Below are 24748 nucleotides of genomic sequence, written 5' to 3' on the forward strand. Positions count from 1 at the left end.
CCCTGTGTTTCTGTCTTCAACATCTGATGCATTTCCCATGTGAAAATTATGTTTCAGGTGGAAATAGTGAATTCTTTTTACAAAGACAGGGGAAGTTGAGGATCTTGACCAGTTAAGCCAAGAAAACAAACAATGTTTTTCCCTGTCTTGTATAAATATTTCTTTGTTCCAAGGTATAAACGCCCCTTGCCCTTTTTGGTACAACTTTCTCTTTTCTTGATTAATGTCATATCATAAGATGAATCCAAGATAGTTCAGATAATATTTTAATTGTATTTAGCACTTTGTTCATTCACCTCCAAGTCAGGCAATACTTGCTAAAACTGATGAGACAAAATTTTTAAAAGTGGTGAATTTGCAGGGTAATTTAACTTATGCTCGCTGTTTTGTGAAATCTTTTAATTTATCTGCTGGTGTGCTGCTTATTTAGGATTTGAATAGCCTTCTAAGAGACTTGCACTTAAATTGCTAATAAAAGGGGAGCTTAGCCATCGAAATGACTCTGAACTGGCACTGCTGATGGCAGCAATACTGAAATATTTTAAAAAGCTGAGCCCTGTCCTCCTTAGTTGCCTTTCAAAAATGGGATGTAAAAATACTGCTCTCTTGAAAAAATGATACTTTGATGCAGAGGGCTATCTTTGTCTTGTACAACACAGCATCAGAGCATGCTGCCAATAAATGATAAACTTTTGGTATGTTTCTCAGGTCTGTAAAATTTGCTAAATATAAAGTGTGCAGAAAATACAGAATATTGCCTTTTCCAGAGCTGTAGAAATCACAGGGGCCAATAGCAATTGACATTCTGTTCATGTGTGTTTTACTTTGATGTGTAGATCAGCTTGGGTAAGTGTTGCTAGCAAAGCAAGCAATGGTAACTTCATTTTGTCATTTTGCCTGAAAAAAACTAGTTTTAGGGAGGATTTTTAGCTAGTATTTTACAGCAAAGACTTCAATAATGGCATATAAAAGAATCATGCTCCATTAAATTTGGAAACCTTATTTGTGCAGGTAAGTGCTTTATAGCTGGATTAATGAGTAACTTCTACTTAATTAGTTGCTGTTCTCCTGCAGTGTAGTATTTGGGCTTCTTTTTCCCTATAAAACCCTCCTTGTTTTCACTCAGTCATTCAGCACCCCAAGATGCGCATTGCCCCCAGTAAGCTGCAGTTACTCCTGACGGGGATAGTTTGTATTACAGAGTTTTGTGCTGTACCATCTGCTCTTCAGAAAGGTAGGATGAAAATGTCACGTCTAGCTTTAACAGTTTTCTAAGTGCTAATGGGTTTGTTCTTAGGCAGCGACAAGCAGGGGAGTCAGTGCTGAAATAAAGAAGCTGCACTAGTTTCACCCTCAAGGTTTTGACCCTGAGAACTCGTGGACCTAGACACAAGGTAGCATTAGAATAATTGGTCTAGTTTCCATTCTTTGCTTTTGTTCCGATCCAAGTCTGGAACTGAAAGTTATCTTTTAGTGAGCAATCCTTACAAAAATTTTGTCTGATTCCTTGATGATTTGGAACAAATGACATTAATATGGTTTATAATTCAATAAATAAAATTAAATACTCTCAGATTTGCAGCAGGTTAATGAAAGGCAAGGTTTAGCTACAAACTCATGGGCTGCAACCAAAACACTGTGAGTCCTCTCTTCAATTGCCTTGCATCTTAAAATCCAGATTATTCTTTTTCTTTTTTTTTTTTTTTAAATTAATGATTGCAATTGTTCCTGTTACATTTATGAAGATTTACTGATTTATAGCAAACTGGAATGGAAATCAGATCTTGGCTGTTTGTATAACCATTTTGCTTCCATTTTAAATTTGCAGTAGTAAAAAAGGGGTATTTACAGCTTGATTTCCGAAATTGTGCAGATTACTTGTTTTCATTGTAACAACTCTATTTTGTCTCTCAAAACTGGTGTGGCATCTAATTCATCATAATGAGTTGCTTACTTAAGTAGTCTAAAGCATAATATTCTGTAGAATGTTATTTCCTTGCTTCAGCATCCTGCCTTGCAGATGGATGTGATGCAGTTTACACAGAAATCTCTCGTCTGACCAGTGAAGGACATTGGTCCTGATGTGGGCTGTAAAGCAGGCAGGAATCTCTTGTGTTTACAAATGCCACAGCCAGAAGATTTTAGAGTTTGTCAAAATATAGATAAATGTGTATAATATTAATATAAATATTAACTTGTAACTTTTAAGCTAATCTTGCATATGTTAGGAGAATAGACTTATTAAATGCTGAAAGAAAAAATGAAAGTTGTAGTTTATGAATCTGATCTTTAAAATGGTATTTATTTTTGCCCATTTCCCACTACCAAATTCCTTTAGGTAAAACCTAAATCATATTTTTAAAAATTTTGCCTCGGTTTCATCTTTCTCCTTTCCTCACTGTATCTTCGCACATGGGAAAAAGGTGGGTGCAGTGAGAGTTAGGAAAGAATGAAAAAAGATCAGATAAGTGAACCCTATCACTTCTATATAAAGCCTTTTTTATTTAAAAGCTAGAGTGTCAGCATTATTGTGACACTGTAAGCACTTGCATCAGCCGTGCTAATCCTGAGGATGATTGCAAACCCCTTTTTATAGGTGTTGTAAGCTGTATTTTACAGTTTGGAGGATTCAACATTTTCCAGACGCTATATACAAATGTCTCTCCTCCATCTTTTGAATAGAGCCACCTATCTGCCCTGTTCCAAGTTTATAGATGCCAATTTTTTCCGCATGTAGGGTTTAACAGAATTTGTAGTAAAATGTATTAGAGATGTGTTTGACTTCATTGAGTTTTCATACAGCTTTAAGAAAACAATAATTGTGGCCACTGCTGGGTTTTGGAAGTGCACTACAAAATATTCCCTGCTTCGGCTTGGCAAAATTGGTTGCTTCTGTCTGTCTTAAAATACTACCAAACCAGTAGTTGTCACCAAAAATATTTGTTTCTATAAATATACTCCTTTACAATACATAAAAATTATCAGCTTTGCATAGCCATAGTAGATGATAACAAAAGTGAGTTAAGAAGAAATGAAGTTGGTTAAGCAGTAGATGTTCTGGAGAAATTCAGGCACTCTTGTTGGCCATCAAGGTCTGTATCTTGTGCATTTTGACCCCATTTGTCTGAAATATTTTAAGTATAAATGCTGGGAGTAAAGAGATTTCTGAAAGCGATAGTGAAACAGTGATTTAGTCCCAAAATAATTCCAAAACTTGCTTGAAAGAGAATGTTGACATTTCAAAAGTTCAAGTAAGCCTGGACCTAATGAGAACATAACAACAACAACAAAAAAATTATACATATAGATCTACACACGCACACACTCTTGGTCATGGAAGGCAAAATTTAATATTTGTGATACAATGAAACCAGAAAGTGCTCATTTGGAGAACTTATGCAAAATAAAGTACACTGCCTTTTTCTCAGCCCAATTTAGCCTTAGTTTGGGCTATTTGTGTTAGGAATTATAAAAAGGTTCCTGTCGTGGCAGAGGGATTGCACTGACCTCTGTGCCAGGCCATGCCTTCCAATTCTGTGTTACTAAAAAGTAGAAAAATTTAAATCCAGGCTAAACCTTTCCTTCTTTTCCCCTTTTTACTCCTCAGATCCTAAGTGTGGGCAGAAAGCTCAAGAGACAAACCCGTGGAGTTACCTTAACCTTTTCACTAGGATTGTCGGGGGAAAACAGGTGAAACAAGGCTCACATCCATGGCAGGTTTGTACAACCAAATGTGGTTTTATCTTCAGAACGAAGTCCTGACTTGTCATAGAAATAATGAAAAAAGAAAGCAGGTCTATTTTGTGCTTACTGACACTTACAGTTGTTGAGCTCCACTCTGCTTTTATGAAAAGCAGTGAAGCAGGCGGAGAGGGCACAGAACCTGTCTGGCTAAGAAACCTTTGCTTATCATTTATTATTTTGTTTATCAGTCTTTCTGAAAGAGCATCTGTAGATCAGTCTGTTGTAAAGAGGCATGGGTGAAACTACTCAAAAATGGAAGGACACTGAAGTACACCACCCCTAGCCCCTGGCTATTGTCAGGCATCGTGGATTTCCAGTGCTCCCAGTGACCTGCACAGGAAAAATTCTCAACTATCTAGCAGCCATTACAGCATGCCGAATACCTCAGTGACTTCGGTTTTATTACATGTGTGCTGCTTTTATCCACATACCAAGTCACAGCTGAGGAGAACAGCAAGGTTTAGGATCTCTTAGATTCAAGGACCGTAAGAATGCCCTGAAAGTGTGTTTGCTTGAAATGCAGCATGTGCTTTAGCTATGTGAAGCTTCAGACTCACCTGCATGCACTCTCTCCTTTCTTCCTCAAATGCAATCAGAGCAGGTACAAAGATTTTCTTTATTTGACACGCCTTCTTTATGTGGTGCAGGTTTCCTTGAAACGAAGGCAAAAGCATTTCTGTGGAGGGACCATTGTTTCTGCTCAGTGGGTGGTCACGGCAGCTCACTGCACCTTGGACAGGTATGGATGTGATATTTCAGAAGTAGGCTGCAGGTGCAGAAAAACATTTATTGTAAAAGTGTGCATGTGCTGTAGCATCTTTTTGTGGTGATAACTTCCATGAAAGGGTGCTACCCTTTCATTTGTAACCAGTATTTTCCAGGTTTTAACAGAAAGGGAGAAAAACCAAAACCTTCAAACATCCCAAAAACAATTAAGATAAAATAAACTTTCAGGCATTGGTGGAGACTGATTTTGGAAGTGTAGGTAAAAATCTGTACCTAACTATAATTATCAGGTGACTGCAATTCTTTTTTCCCAGGGGCAGCAACTGGCAGAGTATATGCAATTAAATGGTGAATGGATACAGTACATTATACTCTTGCATGCTGATGATTTTCAGCCTTAGTGCTAAAAAACCCAAAGGTCTGTGAATGTTGAACGGAAGGTCCTGGTTCTGCAGTAGCTTCCCTGAGATTCTAATTCCCTTATAGTTAATACTGAATCTTCGTACTAATGGGTCACATGGAATTATAAATTTGTTCTGTCTCTGGCATTGTATGTGGTCATATCTTGGTCAAATTAGCCAGTAATGGCAGGGTTTATTTTAACTGCAGAAGGACAGGCAATATCTAAATCAGCATAAAGCCTCCTGAGTCAAAAGTAATTCTTCAAGTCTGGTGAATAAATTTGAAGCAGAATAAAAAGTTTATAATGATTGTTTTTGTTTTTCCTTGCTGCACATCTGATCTGGTACTAGGCACCCCGAAGCAGGAGTCACTGTTTTTAAGGTATAGACTAAGAATGCTAAAGAAGTGGCCATATTTTTTCTGTACCTTCCTATTTCCAAATCTTCCCTCCTTCTTCAAAAAAGCAGTGTGACTGAACATTTTTAAACACAGTGAGAGGACCTGGTTCCTTAGTGGACCACCAAACCACATCCAGGAGTGCAGCTAAATCATCTTTCTTCTCAGTCCTTTTCATCTCCCAGTTTCTACTGCGGGGCATACTCAGCTCTTGCTGACTGTACGTATTACGTGCTCTAAAACCTGAAGACGGAAGGTGTTAGGTATCAGTAGTAATATATTTTCTGTTTGAAAACAACTCTATTTTTTCCCTTCATTTTGAAAATTCTGTAGCTGAAATACTATTTTTCTCTTTTACAGGAACCTACTCCAGTACTTGAATGTCACTGCAGGAGAGCATGATTTGAGGATAAGGGAGAATGGCGAGCAGACTCTCCCTGTTAAATATGTCATTAAGCATCCAAACTTTGACCCCAGAAGGCCGATGAACTATGACATTGCCCTTCTGAAGCTGGACGGAGCCTTCAACTTCAGTAAGGCCATAGTTATCCGTGATCTTTTTCAGTGGGGAAGGTGAGGTCTTCATTTCTCCCACATGCTGTAAAAAGTCTTGAAACTCAGTTTAAACCCATTTCCCATCTGTCAGGTTATGCCGCTAAAAAGTCCACAGTATTTTACAATTAAAGACTTTAGAATACCAGAGGTAAGTCAGAAAAAATATATCAGTTGAATTAAATGGTCTGCTTCAGATTTAATACTTCCTTGAAGAAAAAGGTATTGTTCTTTGTATGCAGGAGATTAAAATTTGACCAGATAGGTGTTTTTATTTTTTATCTAAGGTGTAGACAGAGATTTCTGCCTCTGGTGAGCAGTAAAGCTAGTCAAAGGCAGACCAGAGCTCAGAGCATACTGCAGGACTGTCTGTGCCTTACTCGCATCCCCTCTGCTATTTGCCCTCGTTTCCCTCCCTGCAGATAGCAGCGTGGGATTATCTTTAGCAGTGGCAGAACTGTCCATCTGGGGGCTCTAAGGCAAAGGAGAAGGTGAGGGGAGGACAGCTGTTAGTGCCCTGTTTCCTGGCCGGTGAGCCAGCCATTTCTCATCTGTACACTAACTGCATACGGTCAGGTTTTCTGACAGGCTCCTTCACATCGGTTTTACATAATATTGAGGTGCAAACACTTTGCTCTTCCAAAGCCTCCAGCTCCTGTCACTAGGTTGCTCTTTCTTTGCTGCCACAAAGGTGAGCAACTGCTTTTTTTAAAGGAAGTTTGGATCATGATAGCAGCTAAGTTTAAGCTGAACAGCAAGGCCTGGGCTGAAGCTTGTGGTGCTTACGGCTTTCTTTTTCTGTTCCAAAACACTGTGAAGTGGAGGCACAGATAAATTGTCAAATGCCAGATTAATTTTTCAGGTGCCACAAAAACAAAAATCCTTTTTAGCTTTAAAAAGAACTAGCTGAGAAAGGAAGCTTTTTGTGGGTTTGTTTAGCTGAGGGGGGATCTTACCATTGCTTATAAATATCTTAAAGGGTGGGTGTCAAGAGCATGGAACTGGACTCTTTTCAGTGGTGCCCAACGACAGGCCAAGGGGCAACGGGCACAAGTTGGAACACGGGAAGTTCCACTTAAAAGTAAGAAGAAACTTCTTCCCTGTGCGGGTGCCAGAGCTGTGGCACAGGCTGCCCAGGGACGGTGTGGGGTCCCTTCCCTGGAGACATTCAAAACCCGCCTGGACGCGTTCCTGTGCCCCCTGCTCTGGGTGTGCCTGCTCAAGCAGGGGGGCTGGACAATATGATCTCCAGAGGTCCCTTCCAACCCCTACCATTCTGTGATTCTGTGTGATTCTGTGGTTCTTTCAAATACTTATCAATAAAATACATGTCCATGTGTGGCAGGTTCATCAGTTTTGCCAGCATGTCTTCCTGATCCAGGTGAAAAGTTTGAAGCAGGATATATCTGCACTGCTTGTGGCTGGGGCCGTTTAAATGAGAGTAAGCCACTTGAATTGTTCTTTGACATTCAGGTTTCTCAGTGTCTTATTTCTGAAGGGAAGAGCTTGATTGCATAGGTCATAGACAGACCAGAAAAAAGTCATAAGAATTTTAATCTCAAAATGGGATCTTTGCTGGTTTCTATGCCTACCTGTGAATTATCTCAAAACGGGTTGTTACAATACATAGATCTGTATTTCAATTCTGAAACATTTTGAAATTTATTAAAGTAAAACTGCTTATGTACCAAAACTGGAGGTTAATATAACTATAAAATGGCTTGGAGCAAGTTTACAACTCTTTTTTTGTGTGTGTGTTTTAGCAGTGACATTAAGTTCGCTTTTCAGCATTTCTTATGAGCAAACTTTTTTTTTTGTATTTCAGATGGAGTACTCCCTCAGGTCTTATATGAAGTCAATCTACCAATCCTAAACAGTAGGGAGTGTTCAAGAGCATTATCAACTTTAAAGAAACCCATCCAAGGTGACACTATAATGTGTGCTGGATTTCCAGATGGAGGAAAAGATGCCTGCCAGGTCAGCTGAACAGAGCGCATTGTGTACTTACAAGTATTTCTCAGAAGCTCAAGGCTCTGTGTGCCTAAGTGAATAAATACACTGTAAAATCTGATGTATGTTTATTTTGATGTGTGAATTTTTTCAAAGATTCTGTATGGGGCAATGCACTTAATTACATTATTCCATTTTAATTATTGTATGAGTTGTAAGACAGGCTCCTGAGAGCAATTTTGCAATGTATCCCAGTGCAATAATGCCTGGGGCTTCCTGAGTTCAGAACACTTCATAAATTAGTCAGTTAATGTTGCTAAGGAGGAAAGTAGAAAGTATTGCCTTGGATTACTGGGAGGAAAGGAAGTGAGATAAAGGTTAAGTGATTGTTCCTTGTCAAGGGGGTAAAAAAAAAAAAGCTCCTCACTCCTTTTTATATGCTAAAATGTAACAGATGTGCACCCATGAGGGTGTCGATCTCTCCTGCTCTTGACAATCCTGACTAAACACAATAAAAAAGGAAGTGTCTGTCTTCATGGTTTGTTTGTTGTTTTTTTTTTTTAAATTACCATTCCCTATGTTGCAGGTTGGTTGGTACGGCAGAAAAGACAACTCAATAAACTCTTTAAGGCTTGCTCAGTGGTATGCACGCACTTTTGTAAGCTGTGGGTTCTGGGCTTTTACCTCTTTTAACAGGGAGACTCAGGAGGCCCCCTTCTCTGCCGGCGTAAGCATGGTGCCTGGACTCTAGCTGGTGTGATCTCCTGGGGGATGGGATGTGCTCGTGGCTGGACAAGTAATGAGAGGAAGAAACATTACAACAGAGGATCTCCAGGAATATTCACAGACCTCAGTGCTGTGCTTTCCTGGATTCAGGAGAACATGAGTGCTGGTATTAAGTCTCCATAGTAATGTGTCCCCCACTTTTGACAACTCTTCTGTCTCATAATAATATTTCATTTAATTTTATCTTTTTCAAGATATAGCACTTATTTTCCCCATTTTTCCTGGCAAAGCACTATCGCATTTCACAATGCTTTTAAGTGTACGGTACTGATTGGCAGTTGCCAAAAACAAATTGAGAGCATCGTAAGTGCTTCTCTTCCACTTTGCCTCCCACTTGGACTATAAATATGTGTGTGTGTATATATATATTTATCTATGTGTGTGTATATATGGTTTGGTGGGGTTTTTTTTTGCTTAAGAATGGTCCTTTCATCCAGCTAGCCAGTTATCCTGATATTTTTTATTTTAAGTGGAAATTAACCAGTTGAAAGGGTCTGAAATTCCATTTGCACCTCTTCAGCATCCCTTGTAATTTTTCTCAGCTAAAACGTGTTGGCTCAGACGTTTGACTACAAGGAGGAAAAGTGTTTTTTCTTACTCTGCCCAAAAGGCTACTTATGCCCTCTGTGCGGGGGAACAGCATGAAAATTATCTATCACTTCCAAAGCCATGGAGCTAGAGCTATAAATGAGAGTCTGCCCAAGGGTGAACTTCACTCAGAGCATTATGAAATTGAATTAATATTTTCTTCCATTTTGGGCTATTTTCATTAAAAGGTGTTGGAGATTTTGTTAAAATTTATGCAGAGATCTTGAAAAACTGAGGAGCAGTTTTTAAGAGGTTTTGCTAGTCAGTAATAAGAAAAAAAACTGCAAGAAGAAAAAATAAAACCAGCCTCAACTGGTGAATGAAAAAAGAAACCTTCATAATGTCAGTGAAAAATGAAAAAAGTTTAGCTCCTGAAGAATATTTTCTTTTTCAATTAAAAAAAAAAAAAAAGAAAAGAAAGAGACAGGGTCTTTTTATTTAAAAATTTACTAGTTTGCCCATTTTATTATCAGGAAAAAACAATATGGTGAGCTGTCATGGTAATTAGTGTGTGTTGGCTCCAGTGAACAGAAAAAGTGATTTGGTGTAGGTAAAGTGAAAACACAATTCCCAATGGCATTGCACTAGGTTTTGCTTGCCTGCTCTTTTACACTGTCACACTGGTTCGAAAGACCTTAACTGAAATTGCTGCCTGGCTTAATGTCTCTGTGCCCCTGATGTGATGCTAGCAGTTGGACTCTGCTTCCCTTACCTGATATGTATAGTATTTACTCAACAAGTGTAGAGAGAGAGTACTGTGCTGCTCAGACTGAGCAGTGGCCTATCAATGTATGATTCATTCTAGAGGTGGCTACTGCAGAATTGTTTCGTCCAAAGTCAGCACAGCCTCAACTTGCAATTTTGTTTTAATTCTAAGCCTAGTTTATTGTAGGCACTATGTCCCCAAGACCCATTTGAATTTGCCTTAGTGCTAGCTGTATAAAATTACCATTTCACATGGATAAAAATAAAGTCTCCACTGTGCATACAAAATTACTGTAATTTATTCTTCTTTTCCCACCCCCTTCCCTATCTCTCCTTTATTAGATCTGAAAATGAAAAGCTCCACAGGTGAGTACAGTATTTTTTCAGTACCTTCTATCTGTGTTAGAGCATAAGAAAACCCCCAAAATAGTCTGATATATAATCCATGAAGGAAGAAATGTGAGGAAACTTGACTCATCAAAGCACTTTTAAATGTACACTTTAAATGTATACTTTTTTCCTCCTGCTTCTGCAAAGGAAAAAAAAACTTATGTAGGATTGTACTTATGTACTGGTGACTTCAAAAAGGAATTTTCTTTAAGACAGCTACATATATAAAGGCATATTTTTATTGAAATGCAAATAAAGTTAATGGGAAAAATGTAGAACAGAACCTCAAGCAATGCATAAAATCTAGTAAGCGAGGTTGTTTCTGTAGAAAAATATACCTTCTCAATAGAAAGTATGAGGTAAATTAGTAGTATTTTTGTGCAGTCTATGATGAATCTATCTACTTGTCTGGCATCTATCTCTACGAATAGAATGCAAAAAAACCCCCACAAAACCCAACCCCGAATGTAACACTTTAGAATGGAAGTCTTACTTTGCTTCTGCCATGTTTATGCTCTTGTTGGTCACTCCGTTCATCTAGGTACAAGTTCACATAAAGATATTAGAAACACCTCTTGTGAACTAGATCTTAAGATTTCAATTTTCGTAATCTGGAGTGAGGTGTGTCAGATCATAAATGAGCTTGAGCACACAGTCAATTTGTATAGACTTGCTGTGGCCAGTGAGAATTGGATATTTAAGGGATGTTTGTGTCTTTCTGATGTGTTTTACTGGTCTTCCTAGGATGCGTCAGGTAAGATAATCTTATAAGTACATGACTCCTGAAATTTGAAATTTGTTTTCATATGCATAGTTGTTGATAAATGTCTTACTGGCTTACCTTGCAAGGAGAAGGAAAAGCAAGAGGAGATAATTTTTGTAAGTAATTGCGTTTCTAGTGACAATTATCTGGAGAGGAAAGCTTCTGCTTCTTCTATTAAAGTGTCTTTAATACTGTATTTTACTGTTGCAATAGTCTCCTGCTATAACATAGCAAAGGACGTTATTACAAATAGGCTGCAATGAACACTTTTCTTATGTCCTGAGGTATGCATTTTTCCTCCCTGAAAAATATTTATACTGAAATCCTCATTTAACAAATGGTTTCCTTAAGGTAAAAAGCAAGCACTGCCATTTTTGCAATAAAATATGGTAGTGTGTTGTCAGTGCTTGATTTTAGTTCCCAAATTATGTGTTTTAAAACTGACTTACCATAATTCCAAATAAAAGAGAGAAGACCTAGCATCAATCTGCCAGCAGAAACAAGATACAGCTGACCAGTCTTGAGTCTCACAATATTGTCTAGACATTTGAGCTTTTTGGTGGAACAGATGATTGCATATGTGTCAAATCTGATTCCTTCTATTTTGTTTTAACTTTACCATGCAGCATTTTGTAGCATTCAGGATGGCAAACTCCCTGACAGTGAAGGAGAATTACATTTTCCTGGAAGTCCCAAACAGTTCTATCAAAACCACCAGTAAGTAGACAAAACACTGTCTTTCACCAGAAGCTATTCCCCATACTGGTGCGGTCGGTTTTTTGTGGCAATTTTGTGAACGGGAACTAATTTGTTGTTCCAGGTTGTGTGTATGGACTCTGTCTGCACCAGAAGAGAATTATATATTGCTTCATTTTTCTCACTTTGATATAGAGCCAGAAACATTTTGTGACTATGATTCTTTATCAGTCTATTCAAAAGATGACAGACTTGTTGGTGAGTTGCCGTCCCCTTATTCTTTGAAATAATCTATCAGTGTACGCTTTCATTTTAACAGTAAGTACACCCAATGAGGACATGGAGGTTGATTCTGTTTTACGTATGTTTTCATGATTAATACATTGTGAGATACAATCTAAAATAGAAGACAAAGAGTGTGGGAGGAGAAAAGAATGGAAAATCCTGGTAGGGAACTGTGTCTGCATACGACTTTCTGGTGTCAAGGATTTTCAATTTTTAATAGTGTGCATCTCTTTGGGCTAATGGATTAATAGAGAATATAGAGGAATGAATAGGCAATTTCCTTTTCATTCTAAAATTCTTATAGCTAAGTACTAAAAATGGTCATGCAAGTTTTCTCAAGTGATTAAAGCCTTTAAACAGTGATTATTCTCTAATATAATATTTCAGGGAAATTCTGTGGAACAGATCTTCCATTACCTATTTTGATTGGCTCCAATAGTATAAGGCTGAAATTTGTTTCTGACAACAAGGATTATGGAACTGGTTTTGCCCTGACCTACAAAGCTCTTACACCAGATATTCTTCCTGGTAAGTTTAAGTCTAGTATTACACCTGTCTGTGCTCTTGGGTGGTGACCTGAAAAAAATTTTCAGGAGAAAATAAATTGGAAAATAAATCATAAATCATGGTACTTCTATGTGGAAGATAATATGAAAAAGGTAAGTGTGGTTAGGCTGCTGTGTGACATTGTGGAGAAACTGGGATGCCAGAAAGAGATAGGAGAGATGCTGTTGAGAGAAGCCCTCCTTTAACATTGCCTCTTCTCCATCCACTTCATACAAGACCTCATTTCCTTCTCTACTTCCAGAATGTTTTAAAACTCAGTTAGTAAGATTAGTCAAATGAGCAGAATTTCCGGAGGAAAGCTGCTTTGCTAGTCCCAAGCATGCTTTCATGGAGGGGCCGTGAGGGAGGCAGCTAATGCTAAGATACGTCGTGGAGAATTGCTTCGAGTTTTGCTGTGTGGTTCAGAGCAGCTCACCATCACCAATGGAGCCGGCCCAAGGGCCATCTGCTGAGTCTGGACAATCCAGTTACAGACAGTCACCTGTTGTTCCTGTTTCTGCAGCTTTTCCAGCTAGTTCCTTCCCTCTGCAGAGTGTAAGGGCAGAGTTCAGGGAGGAATCCCTGCTGAGGGGCCTTGCCACTGCATAGCCCATCAGGAAAACACATCCTCGGGTTGTGTTTTATGTCTCCACTTTCCAAAGAAAGTTGGCAAATATTCTTCTGACATGCCTATGTCCTGCTCTTCTATCACCCCACACGGGAGCCTGTGCCTGCAGTGCACTGCCTGTAGCCAAAGGGGAATGCTATAGTCATGGGTTGAGTTGCTCCTCTGCCTGGAAACAGGTTAAAATTTTTCTTTGCACCTTTTTCAGACAGAAGGATTTGTCTTGCTGCTCTTGTCCTGTTCTCTTTCTCAGCTGTGTGAAAGCAATACAAGAGTTTATTTTTGTTGTTGTTTTGAGTGATTTAATAGGAAATTACAGTGCCTCCATTTTTGTTTTATTGGATTTCCAGATTCTGGCTGTGAGTCCTTAGCTGTCCTTTTTGAAGAAGGAGTGTTACAAAGTATGCACTATCCAGAGAGCTACAGCAACAGGGCAGACTGTCAATGGATTATCTGTGCGCCAGAGGATCATGTAATCAAGGTGTAATATGAACCCTTTTGGTGTCTACAGAATGGAAGTGGGCACAGCACCATTGAGTTAACATGAAATTATGCAGCTAAGGACAAGCAAGATCAAGCAACATAAGCTTGAATAATGCTGTTGGATGCAGTTAAGAGAAATCACTTTCCATCCCAAAAGCCAGATAGGTTTTGATTTCTCCTTTAGGTTATAGTAAAATAGGATTTCCTGGTTTAAATTTTATGACAGATTCTTCTAGCAAATGTAATATGCAATGTATCACCTGTGAGAGGTCTGAATGTCACAGAAACCAAACCCTAAAGGAATTGTTGAGAACACTAAAGACCCTATTAGATATAATTTGATTTTTTTTCTGTGTAAATTTAACAAGGTTCACTTTTTTGTTTTTTATTTAAAGCTTACGTACCAGTCTTTTGAGGTAGAAGAGAGTGAAGATTGCACTTACGATGCTGTGACTGTGTATGAAGATGTGGGAAAAGAGGAGGAAATTGGTTTGACACTTGATTTTTGACATATTTTGGGGATGACCTGTTTCTTTCATGACTTTCACTAGCCCTGTTTTACAGTCTAAAATCAAGTTCACTTCTAGAGCCTCAGGTGATGTTATAGGTACTAGTTTCAGTACCTTGAAAAATACTTGCAGGTATTGCTGCTTCTCTTCCACTTACAGAGGCAAAACCACATTGAACAGAACAGTTTTGTGTATTTAAATTCTATATGAAATGCAGTTCTGAATTCATGTAAATGAAGAAAAGGGCATAACACAGCACCCAAGAGGTCTCCTTTTCAGGGTCCAGTTGTTCTTCACTCCAGATGAGCATTCATGTAATTCTTGCCACCTTGCTGGAGATTCCCCTGGCTGACACTGAATGAGAGAAAAGCCTGTACCAATCATCTGATTTCAGCACTTGCTTGATGCTGGTGCTTAGATTAGCACTTACAGATGCTAGAGCTGAAACACTAACAAGGGGAAATCACGTTTCCAGTGTGTTCTATACACAATGGCAACCTATGAGAGTGTTGCAATGGACTCTTGTAAAATAATGCAAGAGTCTCCTTGTTCTTAGGAGATAATTACTGAACAAGGACAGACTGTCAGGAATAATAGAACAGTCCTTCAGCCTCAGTCTGCTTATCTCCACGCCTCTCTTGTGCACGGTTGTTTTTAGCCTCCTGTGTAAGAGCTGGAATACACAGAATATTGGGTACCCACTGTTGAAAGGGATAAGCATGAAAAAGTACATGTTAATCTACAGTGAACCTTTGCTTTCTCATCTTTAGCTAAGTCTTGTGGATTTGCCCTACCAGCACCTGTGCTAAGCTCCTCTGCTATGATGCTGGTTGTCTTTCACTCTGATGAAACAGAGACCTTTGGAGGATTCAGAGCTGCAATCTCTTTTGTTCATGTAACAGGTAATAGAAGTAACTTGGGAAACTGCCTCCTTGGGGCAGCACAAAGGGCTCTTCAGTGAAGCTGGCTATTCAGAATTATTTTGCTCTAGGAGATTCTCATCTAACAAATTGTTTCAATGAAAAAACTGTATTGTGAACCTATTGAGGTATTAAACAAAGGGGCTTATTGAGTGGGTGAAGAAAAACAACAAATCTACCCAAAACCTCAGAGTTTTATTGTGTATAAGAGTATTTTGGTGCATTTTAAATAGCGCTTTACTACCATGTGGAGATGTAATAGCAGAGATCCCTACTGTAGAAATCTATTCCTTCTACTAAAATTATAATAAAGGAAATAAAAGTCATTTTGTGATAAAAATATCACTCAAGACAGCCTGCTAACACATTTGCTATTTTCGTTTGCTAGATTTAGATATTTTGGATTCAACTAGTCAAGAAGAGTTAGAAGATACAGATATAACTGAAGAAGAAAAACAGATTACAACAGGTAAGCCAACTCAATTTATATTTTTTTCATGGGAATAGGGAATACCTCTTGGACTATAATTTGAATGGTGTTTTCTCCAAATATTTAGTGGATGCAGTTATCCCAGAATTTTTCATTAAGATATTTTGAGGAAATAAAAAGATGAATGGTAACACTTAATAGTAAAGCTTTGGCTTTAGAATAGCAAAACCTAGTTTTTCTTGTTTTCTTCATCTTGTTAAGTCACTTCCAGCATTGCAATGACATTATTTCAGCTTTGAAGTCAGTTTACACCTACCCACTTTGGTGAAAATAATTGCAGAGTACAGGGTAGTTGAAAATAATAACCAGCATTTTAGAACTTCCCTTTCTCCCTCCAGTACTTTATGGAGAATGAGCTGAGTCCATATTCATTGTAGGTTTGAGACTAAAACTATTGAAGGTAAGCAGTTGCTTTCATTTTGGTGAAGCTCTGTTTTTGCTAAGACCATCTCTTATGCTGTCTCTAAACATTTGGATCCTTTGTAATGAGGCAAGTGAAAAGATTTAGCCAAAAAGGGGAGGGGGAAGGCTTGAGAAGCTGTGGGCGACTCTTAGATGGACTGTTCTTTAATTCTCCAAATCTTAACCTCTAAAGACTTCTTGAGACATCAGTGCTTTGTGTTTCAGATGATATTTGTGGAATGCCTTCAAATCAGCCCAGGTTCATCTTCAGTAGGATAATTGGAGGTGAAGAAGCTGTGCCATACTCATGGCCTTGGCAGGTCAGCGTACAAATTTCAGATGAGCATATCTGCGGAGGAGCAGTTCTTGCCAAAGAATGGGTTGTCACAGCTGCTCACTGCTTTAATTCTAAGTAAGTACACTGGGATGAACCCTTCCCTGGGAACGTCTGTAATTGCACGGTGCATGTCTGCAGCATGGTGCTTCTGCCCAGGGTGGCTGGCGCAGTTTCGCTTACTACCAACTTACAGCTCGCACTAGCACTGGATTCTTTTGCTCCACACACATGTAATAGGATCATGGTGGCTACAAAGAAAGTAGCCTACTCCTGTAGGCTTGGTTTTCATTCAGATCAGTTTTCAAAAGGGATGGCAATATACTAAATCCCTTGCCATCCATCACTTAATCTTAGGTATCTTCTTTGTGTTTCGGTCATTTACAGAGCATGTTTTCATCTGGGTAGGATCAACCTATCAAAAAATTTTAAAATTACTGAATTTATGTAGATTTTGGAAGACATGCAGGAGGCTTCTGTGCACAGGGTTGATGCCATTCCCTTATTAAGAACGTAGCAATCTGTTAAATCAGATTACATGGAAATTTTTCTGTCTTTATTGAGAGGAGACAAAAGGATAGTGTGTGTGACTTTGAGACTCTTTAAAATGTTTTCTACATTGCAATTCATTTATTCACCTCTTAGGCTGAATGCTACCTATTTTGAAGTGCAAATTAATCACAAGTACGTTAAATTAAAAATCACATATGTTGGGCCATTAAAATATTTTTTTTAAATCCTCACAGGATTGCTGATAATTAGGTATTCTGGCTTGTTTTCAAATAAGGTTGCAATTACTTGAAAATGAGGGTAAGCTTTCAAAAGCCCCAAATGCCAATGATGCTTAGACATCGATAGTCTCTATTTCTTTGATTCTCTTCTCCGCCCCCCCAAAGCTGGGGATCTGAAACGCAAGTGCTGTTTTGAATTTTGGACTTTGGCTTCTAAGTTTCTAAATATTAGTTTGCAAAATTTTATGTCAGGAGCGTTGTTGCACTGTGTTGAAGGTACCGCTTTAAGAGCCGTATTAAGGAGGAATTATCTGTTGCACATTGCCATCACATCAGAAATTGCGTACATGGCTTAATGATTCTACACAACTAATTTCATCAGGGAGTTATGACAAGATTTCAGGTAGTTAAAGGATTTGGTTAAGAAACCAAAGTGTGAAATGAAATGTTTCTGTTGCATTTCTTTGTATTATTTGATAGCTAGTAGTGTTTTAGAGTTCACCCACTTTTTCATTAAGATGGTAGGGACCAGCACTGTCCCTGGACAAGGTGGACCATGCAGGCCTTGTGTTCTGCACCAGACACCCCCAGTCCTTATACAAGTGGCCTTTCTCTCAGTTCGCTATGTGTTTGAGAGATTCTACTGCCCCATCATGAGAATATTTCATGCTCCCTAGAAGTCAATGGGAAGATTTCCATAGATTTGTATGGGGCTATGGGCCTAAGGAGTTGTTGGCCCAGGAGTATATAGGGCCCTAGTATCTATTTTGGGTGGGGGAGGTTTTAAGATTCACGGGTTTCAAGAATGCTGTTATACTGGCCTGAGAATGTACTTTTTTCTTTTCTTTTTTTTTTTTTCCTAGGGAACTATACAGAGACTTATGGATGGTGGTAACGGGACTTCATGATCTTAGAGAGCAAGAATACAGACAGGTACTATAAGTTCTGCTTAATAATAAATCAATCTTGCAAAATAATTTTTAATGTAAATGCATCTCCCAAATTGTTCTTGATGCAGCAGTCTAATACCCTGCATGCTGACCTTAATCTGCATTTACACAACAGCTTTTGTGAGACCGTTAGAGAAATTGTATCAACACAGATCTGTGCCTTCACCAGTAATGATCTCCAAAGCTCAGTATTGTGGAGGATGCGTGAGTGAGGAGTGTATTGTTGCTGAATTCCCAGGTGACCATTACCAAGACAGAAATAATTGGGTCACAACTTTCTACTTTCCTCAGACTGGACAAATGTTTTTCCAAGACCCTCCTCATACACTTGCTGGATGGAGTTTCCTACATGTTCCCTGATCCATGTCCAAGAGGCATAATCTTAACTTGTTAATATAAGAAAGCTGGTGGCTTCAGCAGCTGCTTTTAAATGTTTTCTCCTCTTCAGGCATCTTGCATATGGCCTGAAAATTTATGGAACCAAAGTTTTAAAGACTTAAGTTCCCAAGTCATTCAGAAAATGTCAATGTCCTTGCTTTCCTAGAAAAGGTCAGTAAAGCAGTATATTATACATCCAAGTTTTAACAAGACCACTATGGACTCTGATATCGCCTTGCTGCAACTGGCCGAGCCCTTAGAATTCAACCACTACGTGCGCCCAGTGTGCCTCCCTGCCAAGGAGGAGGCGATTCAGCCCTCGAGGGTGTGCATTGTCACAGGATGGGGTGCACATGAAGAAGGTATGCAGTTTTTGCTATTTTGAAGGTTGAGCATGCTGTAACTGTGTTTTAAATATTATGTTCTTTGTTGTAACATTCATTCTGTCTGTACATTAGTTTCTGGAGAACAGATGTGTTAAAAAGTTTTCACTTGTATGAGCTCAGCCAGACATGCAGGGAAATGGGTGGGAGGAAAGGAATCAGGTAATTTAGATTGAGACCATTTGAAAGAGGGAAGAGTAAAGCTTCTTTCTGGAATCACTAATATATGCCTCTACTGGTTTCTGAGATGTCTTTTACTTCAAGACAGAGAAAAGGGGAAAAAACTGCATCAGCTGGAAGTCCCTGTCCTGGTGCTTGACACATGTCAGAGCTATTACATAAATCTTCCCAGTAAAGTGACCCAGAGGACGATCTGTGCTGGATTCCCCCTGGAAGAAGGCAAGGACTCATGCACAGTAAGTTGCGCACACCACCTTTGCCTTCTGACACTGAAAGTATGGTCAGATGGGTTTTGAAAGGGGGAGTGTTGAAACCTCACTAAGAGCTGTTTTCTTGAAAACAGGCTGTAGGTGATTTACAGTGACAGACTCCCTAATAGTAGAATTTTAATTACTCATATTGCAAAAAGATGTACATCCCTTGAACAAAAGTTATTTCTTTCTCTGCCTTTTAAAAACAGAAATCCCCAAACACATAAGCAGCTGGGACCTTGTAGCTGAGCTGATATTTAAAAAACATAAGGAGTGATGTTAGCTCATGACAAGATTCCTTTGTCCTTGTGCAGGGTGATTCTGGTGGCCCATTAGTTTGTCCTTCAGAAGATAACTCAGGACTTTATACCCTTCATGGAATCACTAGCTGGGGCTTGGGATGTGGAAGGAAGAGCTACCCAGGTGTATACACAAATGTTGGTGTTTTTGTTGACTGGATCAAGCAGAGTGTTAATAGTAGTGGTATGTATGAAAAAAAAACAATGAACTGAATCCTTTTGCTATTGCTAGATGCTTAATTCAAGGTCTTTTCCAGGGTGCCATTTTTATATTTGGGTGTCCAGCACTTCCTGAAATCTGGCCGTTTAAAATACCCCTAGTTGAATGCCCAGAAACAGACGAATCTAAATCAGTAGTCACTTCTGACAATCTTTCTTCTTCTGGATGTATTATTATTTCCCTCTCTATTGCATGTCTTGTGTTGATGAACTTTTTCCTTACTGATGCTTTGCTGCTTCATTTCTCAGGGTTGGGAGGAGGTAGGGAGGCATGAACTGACACACGGTGACAGCTGAGTCCACTTGGACAAGTTTACAGCCTGCCTTTTTCGACCATCTTTGCAAAGCTTACCCTGTTTTATTTTTCTCCTTTTTGTAGATCTCCCCGTTTTCATGGTGTGATCATCAAAGGAGCAGTTCCGATGGACCACATTGTAAAACACTTCCAAAGCACAAACGTCATTGAAAGCAAAATTTGGTGAGAGTGTGTTAGTTCATGACTGGTGAAGATTCCAAAGCAGCTGATACTTACCCTCGTGAATTTACTGCCGATTTACCTGAATTGAGACTTTGGCTTTACATGCCTGTGCATGGGGCAGACACAGGTTATGTGTGAGGTTTCTGACACTCTGTTAATCTATCTTAGAAGGAAAGAGAGGGTAAATGAGCCACCATATACTGTATGTCAAGCATATCCTTAAATGTAGTACTGGAGAGCATAAAAATACTGTAGAAATGAGATAAGTGCCTGTGTAAAACAACTGAAGGGGCAGTTACTCATTCGTCCTTTAAGGTTGATGAGAGTGTCACCTCTGGCTCTGAGAGGACCTAGGCAGTGGCAATAGTAGTTCGTCACTGAGGAGCAGAACAACATTGTCTAGTCATTAGTGATGTGAATCAATCCAATTGCTGGGAAAATAATATTTTTAATACAGTTCCTGTTTTAACAAATTGTGTGGTGTTTAAACAGAAGTATTTCAAAAGACAGGTGTTACAGGCCAAGGGCTTTTGGCACCATGCAAGAACTGACAGCTATTCTAATGAACCTATACGTGTAATTAAAGAGGTACTGTGTAATCCACACAGCACAAACTGAGTGCATTTACTTGTAAACAGCAGTTTGTTTAATGCCCAAATGGCTGCTTACACAATAAATTGTGATGACAGGCTCCAATTAGCTTTGCAGACTGTTTTGTGCACAGTCTTAGTGTTTAGAAACTAGATCAGTATGACAGTACAATAGGTAACGCAAGTATAATCCTTCTTTGACTCAATGGTCAGAAAATAATTAGAAAGTAAGATATCTCATTTTGTTTCTGTTGATATTAATGTCAAAAATCTTGAGATGTGTTTCCCATACATGCGTTTGATGCCAGTAACCCTACTTTTTTGATTACATTAGTTAAGAACTTCTGAGTTTTTTTAAGAAATAATTTTATTCTGTAGCTGAGGAAAGAAATAGGCTGTCTACCTTTATTCCCAAATGAATACCGTAAATGTTTTTTAACAGTTTCTTCTCCTCGCTGTAAAGTTTTAGGCGAAAGCCCACAAAATAATCTGGAGCATGAGTTTTCTGTGAAACTATGTAAATACTTCATGGTGGAAGGACTATGGACAAATTCAGATTAAGTGTAAGGCACAGCTGTGTTACATTATTGATAGAGTATGCTTGGTCTATCTTTGATAAGCTCTTTGAAGAGGTCTTTGGAGAGCAAGGGGAGTCTGTTAATGTTCACTTATGGTGGAAGTTGCTATTAGCTAACTGTATCAGTTTAACTCTGCCAGGAGCAGATGTGTCTAATCACTTGGTTGCTATTCTATTTTGCTTAACAGGAACAAGAAGACTTAAAATACCTGTAAAGTTTTTATCTGCTTATTAATCTAATACAAGGATATCAAGTGGGTGTGTTCAGAAAAATAAAAAAAGGGAGGGGGGGCAGAACTACAGGTGGGAGAAGTATCAGCTGTGCTAACCCTACTGCATGCAGCGGTTATATGCTGATAAATTGATATCTCTTTAAAAAATTCCTGTCATATATTTGGAATGCTATCTTAAATTATTTGTATCTGACTTGATTGTTAGGGTTCTTACTTTTTGCTTGACTGCATGATGTTGAACTTCTGTTTTTCTCCTAGTGTGGTTTTACAAGTAGTGTAGTTTTGCTTTTGTTTGTTCTATCTTTTTAGCCTATTGTAAGCTGCCAGTATCTTTTAGCAATAATGTGAACTGTTTTGTGATGCAAATGAAATCTGATTTCAAAAAAATAAAAAAATCACTTTCAATGGAGTTCATGTAATGGAATTGTATTTTAGTTTTTACAAAATTTGTATGAAGTCTACTTTAATTCTTGACAGTTACATGAGGATTTCCTGAACGCTACAGTCAGAAGGTAGGATACTAGTAGCCTACCTGAGTACTGAGGTAGGCTCAGGTTCCCTGCATGCTTAAAATCTTGATATAAACCTTCTTCTGTTGGCATGTAAGTAAAAATATCTTCTTTGTAACGCTATGTGGAAGTAAATGAAGGCTCACTGCATTGTTCATTGGCACTGTGCTAAATAAAAGTCTATGAAGTCTATGCCCAAAAAGATCTTGTTCTGACCTTTGGTTTAGGTGAGCATCTGTGACCATAAGTCTTCCTGCTTAGCCCTGACATGGTAGTCCTGCTCTGTATGTGTGCGTGGGCACACGTGCTGGGCGTCCATCCCTATTGCCAGCGATGCACCTAGATAGCCTTTGCATGAGTGGTTATTAGAGCATTTTTGTAACTTTTGTTGGAAAGGGGAGACCTTAATCAAAAAATAGAAGGTATATGTCCATTGTTAAAGCATGTCTGGCAATAGTACAGAAGAGGAAGCAATTACCTGAAATCTGGGTTGTAGCTATATAGCCTGACAGAAGATGTTAAAAACATTGTTGATCTCTGACTCTATGGCATTGCCGCTGTGAATTCTTGGTTCATAATTCTTTTACTTTGCCATCTCCTCCTTTTCTAGCCGAGGACAGCGTAGTGACTTCCTGCGTCGTACTGTTCTTGGTTGCTTGCGCTTCTGTGACCTCCCCGATGAAGCCAGAGGAGCAGTAGCACAGCAGCACCGCATCCTTCCTTAGATGTACTCTGCCTGGAGCTCTGCATGCCATGTATTTCCTGACACACTCTCTTTCCGGAGCGGGTCTGCCCAAAAGGGTCTGACATAGTATGTAGCTGGTACTGTAGAACTCCATTCTCATGAGGTCTTCCCCATTTTGTTCCCTTTTCCTGTAGCCTTTCTTCCTGTATACTTTCTGAGGACAAGTGGCACAAGGGCACTTTTTCCTCATTTAGGAATCCATTTACTGTTATGTATTGGATTCACAGTAAGACAGTTATTTCTTCAGCTGAAGTGACTAGACTTGGTTCTTTGCATGCTTTCAAAAGAGTGAATTGAGCAGTAATGCTGGAGGGACTGTGGATGTTATGTCTGGGTAAGACAAGTTAACAAGAGGAAAGAATTAGGCTTGGTACTTTGAAGAAAAAAAAAAGTTTTATATAGACTAAAACCCTGCTTTTGACTCAAAAGAAAGAAAAATAATCAACAAAAGTTGAAGGAGCATTAGGAATACTTAATATAAAAAATAAGAAACCCCTCTAAATGTTTCTCAAGCTCTACAAAACCGCTTCCGTGCCTTTGTCTTACTAAAGACAAGGGAGAAGTCCTGTTCTTGAGGGAAGATTAATGCTTTCTAGCGATAGTGCAATTCAGAGAACCACTGGTAATTGCATAGCTGTGCAATTATAAGTCATAGTAAACTAGACAGAAAGTCCTGTCTTGCAATTAAAAAAAAAAAAAAAAAGGTTAAATTCCTATTTATCCTTCACTTATTCCCATTTATCCTTCAGGATGAATTCTGACTGAGAGATCTGAAAGTTTCTTGTCTATATTTTTGTTGTTCTGCTTTAGTCTCCTTGAATTTCAGAGCCTTTTGCCACATGGATAATATGGTAGATCATTGATGAAAGCAAAATATATAAAAGTTACAAGCTGTGCCATTACCATATTGTTAGAAAATATGAACTCGGAGCACCTCAGTGGGAGAATCTAGCTTCTTTAATCATGTATGGGTCATGTAGCCTCGGGGTCCTGGGGTTGGTTATGAAACTCTTGAGGATAGGGGCTTTGTGTGACACTGACACAGGGAGTTATTTACTTCAGGAAAGGAGCTGTAATATGTAGCTTCGAGGCTCTCTCTGTTTTCAGGAGCCTGCGTAACAGAGCGTTGAGTTATATTTTGGTAGTGGTTCCCCTGCTTTTGAAGTCAGAGGAGGAAAGCCAGTATTAACAAAAAATTAAAAAAGAGCATGGTGGGGTATTAATTCCATAGTCAGTACTTCAGTAGCACAGGAGACTCAATGTATTTTTCTTTCAGTCCTTTTACAAGTCACATAAAATGCATGCATTCCAAAAACTAATACATCAGATTTATTCTCTTCTCCTTGTATTGCCATCTACAGCTTGGCACACCGTGACATTCTTCCTGGCACCCCTTCCTTCCCTGTAGGTTTGATCCGTTTGTTTTCTTCCTCCTGAAAAAGACATGTCTGTCTGATGTGGGCATGCTTTTATTTTAAATAAACTGTTTTGAACCTTGTGGCATGGGCTTGGACTTCAAAGCCTTTTAATTGACTTTTTTGTCTGTCAACAACTTGTATGCACCTGTCCTACACTCCTTAGAGGGAATAATGGTACTTGGTGTCTACTGGTTTGGTTTTTGTTGTTGTTGTTGTGTTTCTTTTGGGGGGGGTTGTTTGTTTGGGTTTTTGTTTGTTTGGTTTTGGGTTGTTTGGGTATTTTTTAAAGAGCAATTTAAAGACCATAGATACTAACTACTTCATTAGTGCTTCTTGTCACAAAGTAAAATTTTGGCCCAGGGGGTAGGGAGGAAAGTAGGAAAACATTTCTGTTCCCCCAGTCACACTAGCTGAACCTCATCTTTCTTGCCCCACCTCTCCCTAGTTAACTGGTCATTTGTCAGTAGTTTGCAACACAGACTGTGTACTGTCACACGCTGTCTGCTGAGAAAGTC

The 24748-nt window shown here is 38.9% G+C and overlaps 1 protein-coding gene across 2 annotated transcripts; it reads left to right on the plus strand.

Annotated features, from left to right (window-relative positions):
- The first annotated feature begins 997 nt into the window (after positions 1–997).
- On the plus strand, positions 998–23389 carry OVCH2 (ovochymase 2). Of its 2 annotated transcripts, XM_064452778.1 has the most exons (21): positions 999–1234; positions 3608–3717; positions 4392–4483; positions 5629–5801; positions 7166–7261; positions 7646–7797; positions 8467–8662; positions 10192–10215; positions 11629–11719; positions 11823–11956; positions 12371–12511; positions 13505–13635; positions 14033–14126; positions 14917–15048; positions 15455–15535; positions 16184–16370; positions 17887–17956; positions 18518–18713; positions 18999–19150; positions 19480–19648; positions 20063–23389. In XM_064452778.1, exons 1-21 carry the CDS (start codon positions 1144–1146, stop codon positions 20083–20085), a joined length of 2535 nt encoding a protein of 844 aa, XP_064308848.1. In that variant the 5' UTR covers positions 999–1143; the 3' UTR covers positions 20086–23389. The 2 variants fall into 2 exon arrangements, with proteins under 2 accessions (XP_009504593.1, XP_064308848.1); XM_009506298.2 differs by lacking the exon at positions 20063–23389 and having other exon boundaries at positions 998–1234; positions 19480–19975.
- The last annotated feature ends 1359 nt before the right edge of the window (positions 23390–24748 follow it).

The sequence above is a fragment of the Phalacrocorax carbo genome, chromosome 5 (assembly GCF_963921805.1).
Source record: "Phalacrocorax carbo chromosome 5, bPhaCar2.1, whole genome shotgun sequence".
Lineage (NCBI taxonomy): Eukaryota > Metazoa > Chordata > Aves > Suliformes > Phalacrocoracidae > Phalacrocorax > Phalacrocorax carbo.

Excerpts from the sequence above, each read along its gene's own strand:
- OVCH2 (XM_009506298.2), top strand. The coding sequence starts at position 1,144 with ATGCGCATTGCCCCCAGTAAGCTGCAGTTACTCCTGACGGGGATAGTT. Across the intron at positions 1,235-3,607 it reads ACCATCTGCTCTTCAGAAAG|ATCCTAAGTGTGGGCAGAAA; the intron begins GTAGGATGAAAA and ends TTTACTCCTCAG. Across the intron at positions 19,151-19,479 it reads AAGGCAAGGACTCATGCACA|GGTGATTCTGGTGGCCCATT; the intron begins GTAAGTTGCGCA and ends GTCCTTGTGCAG.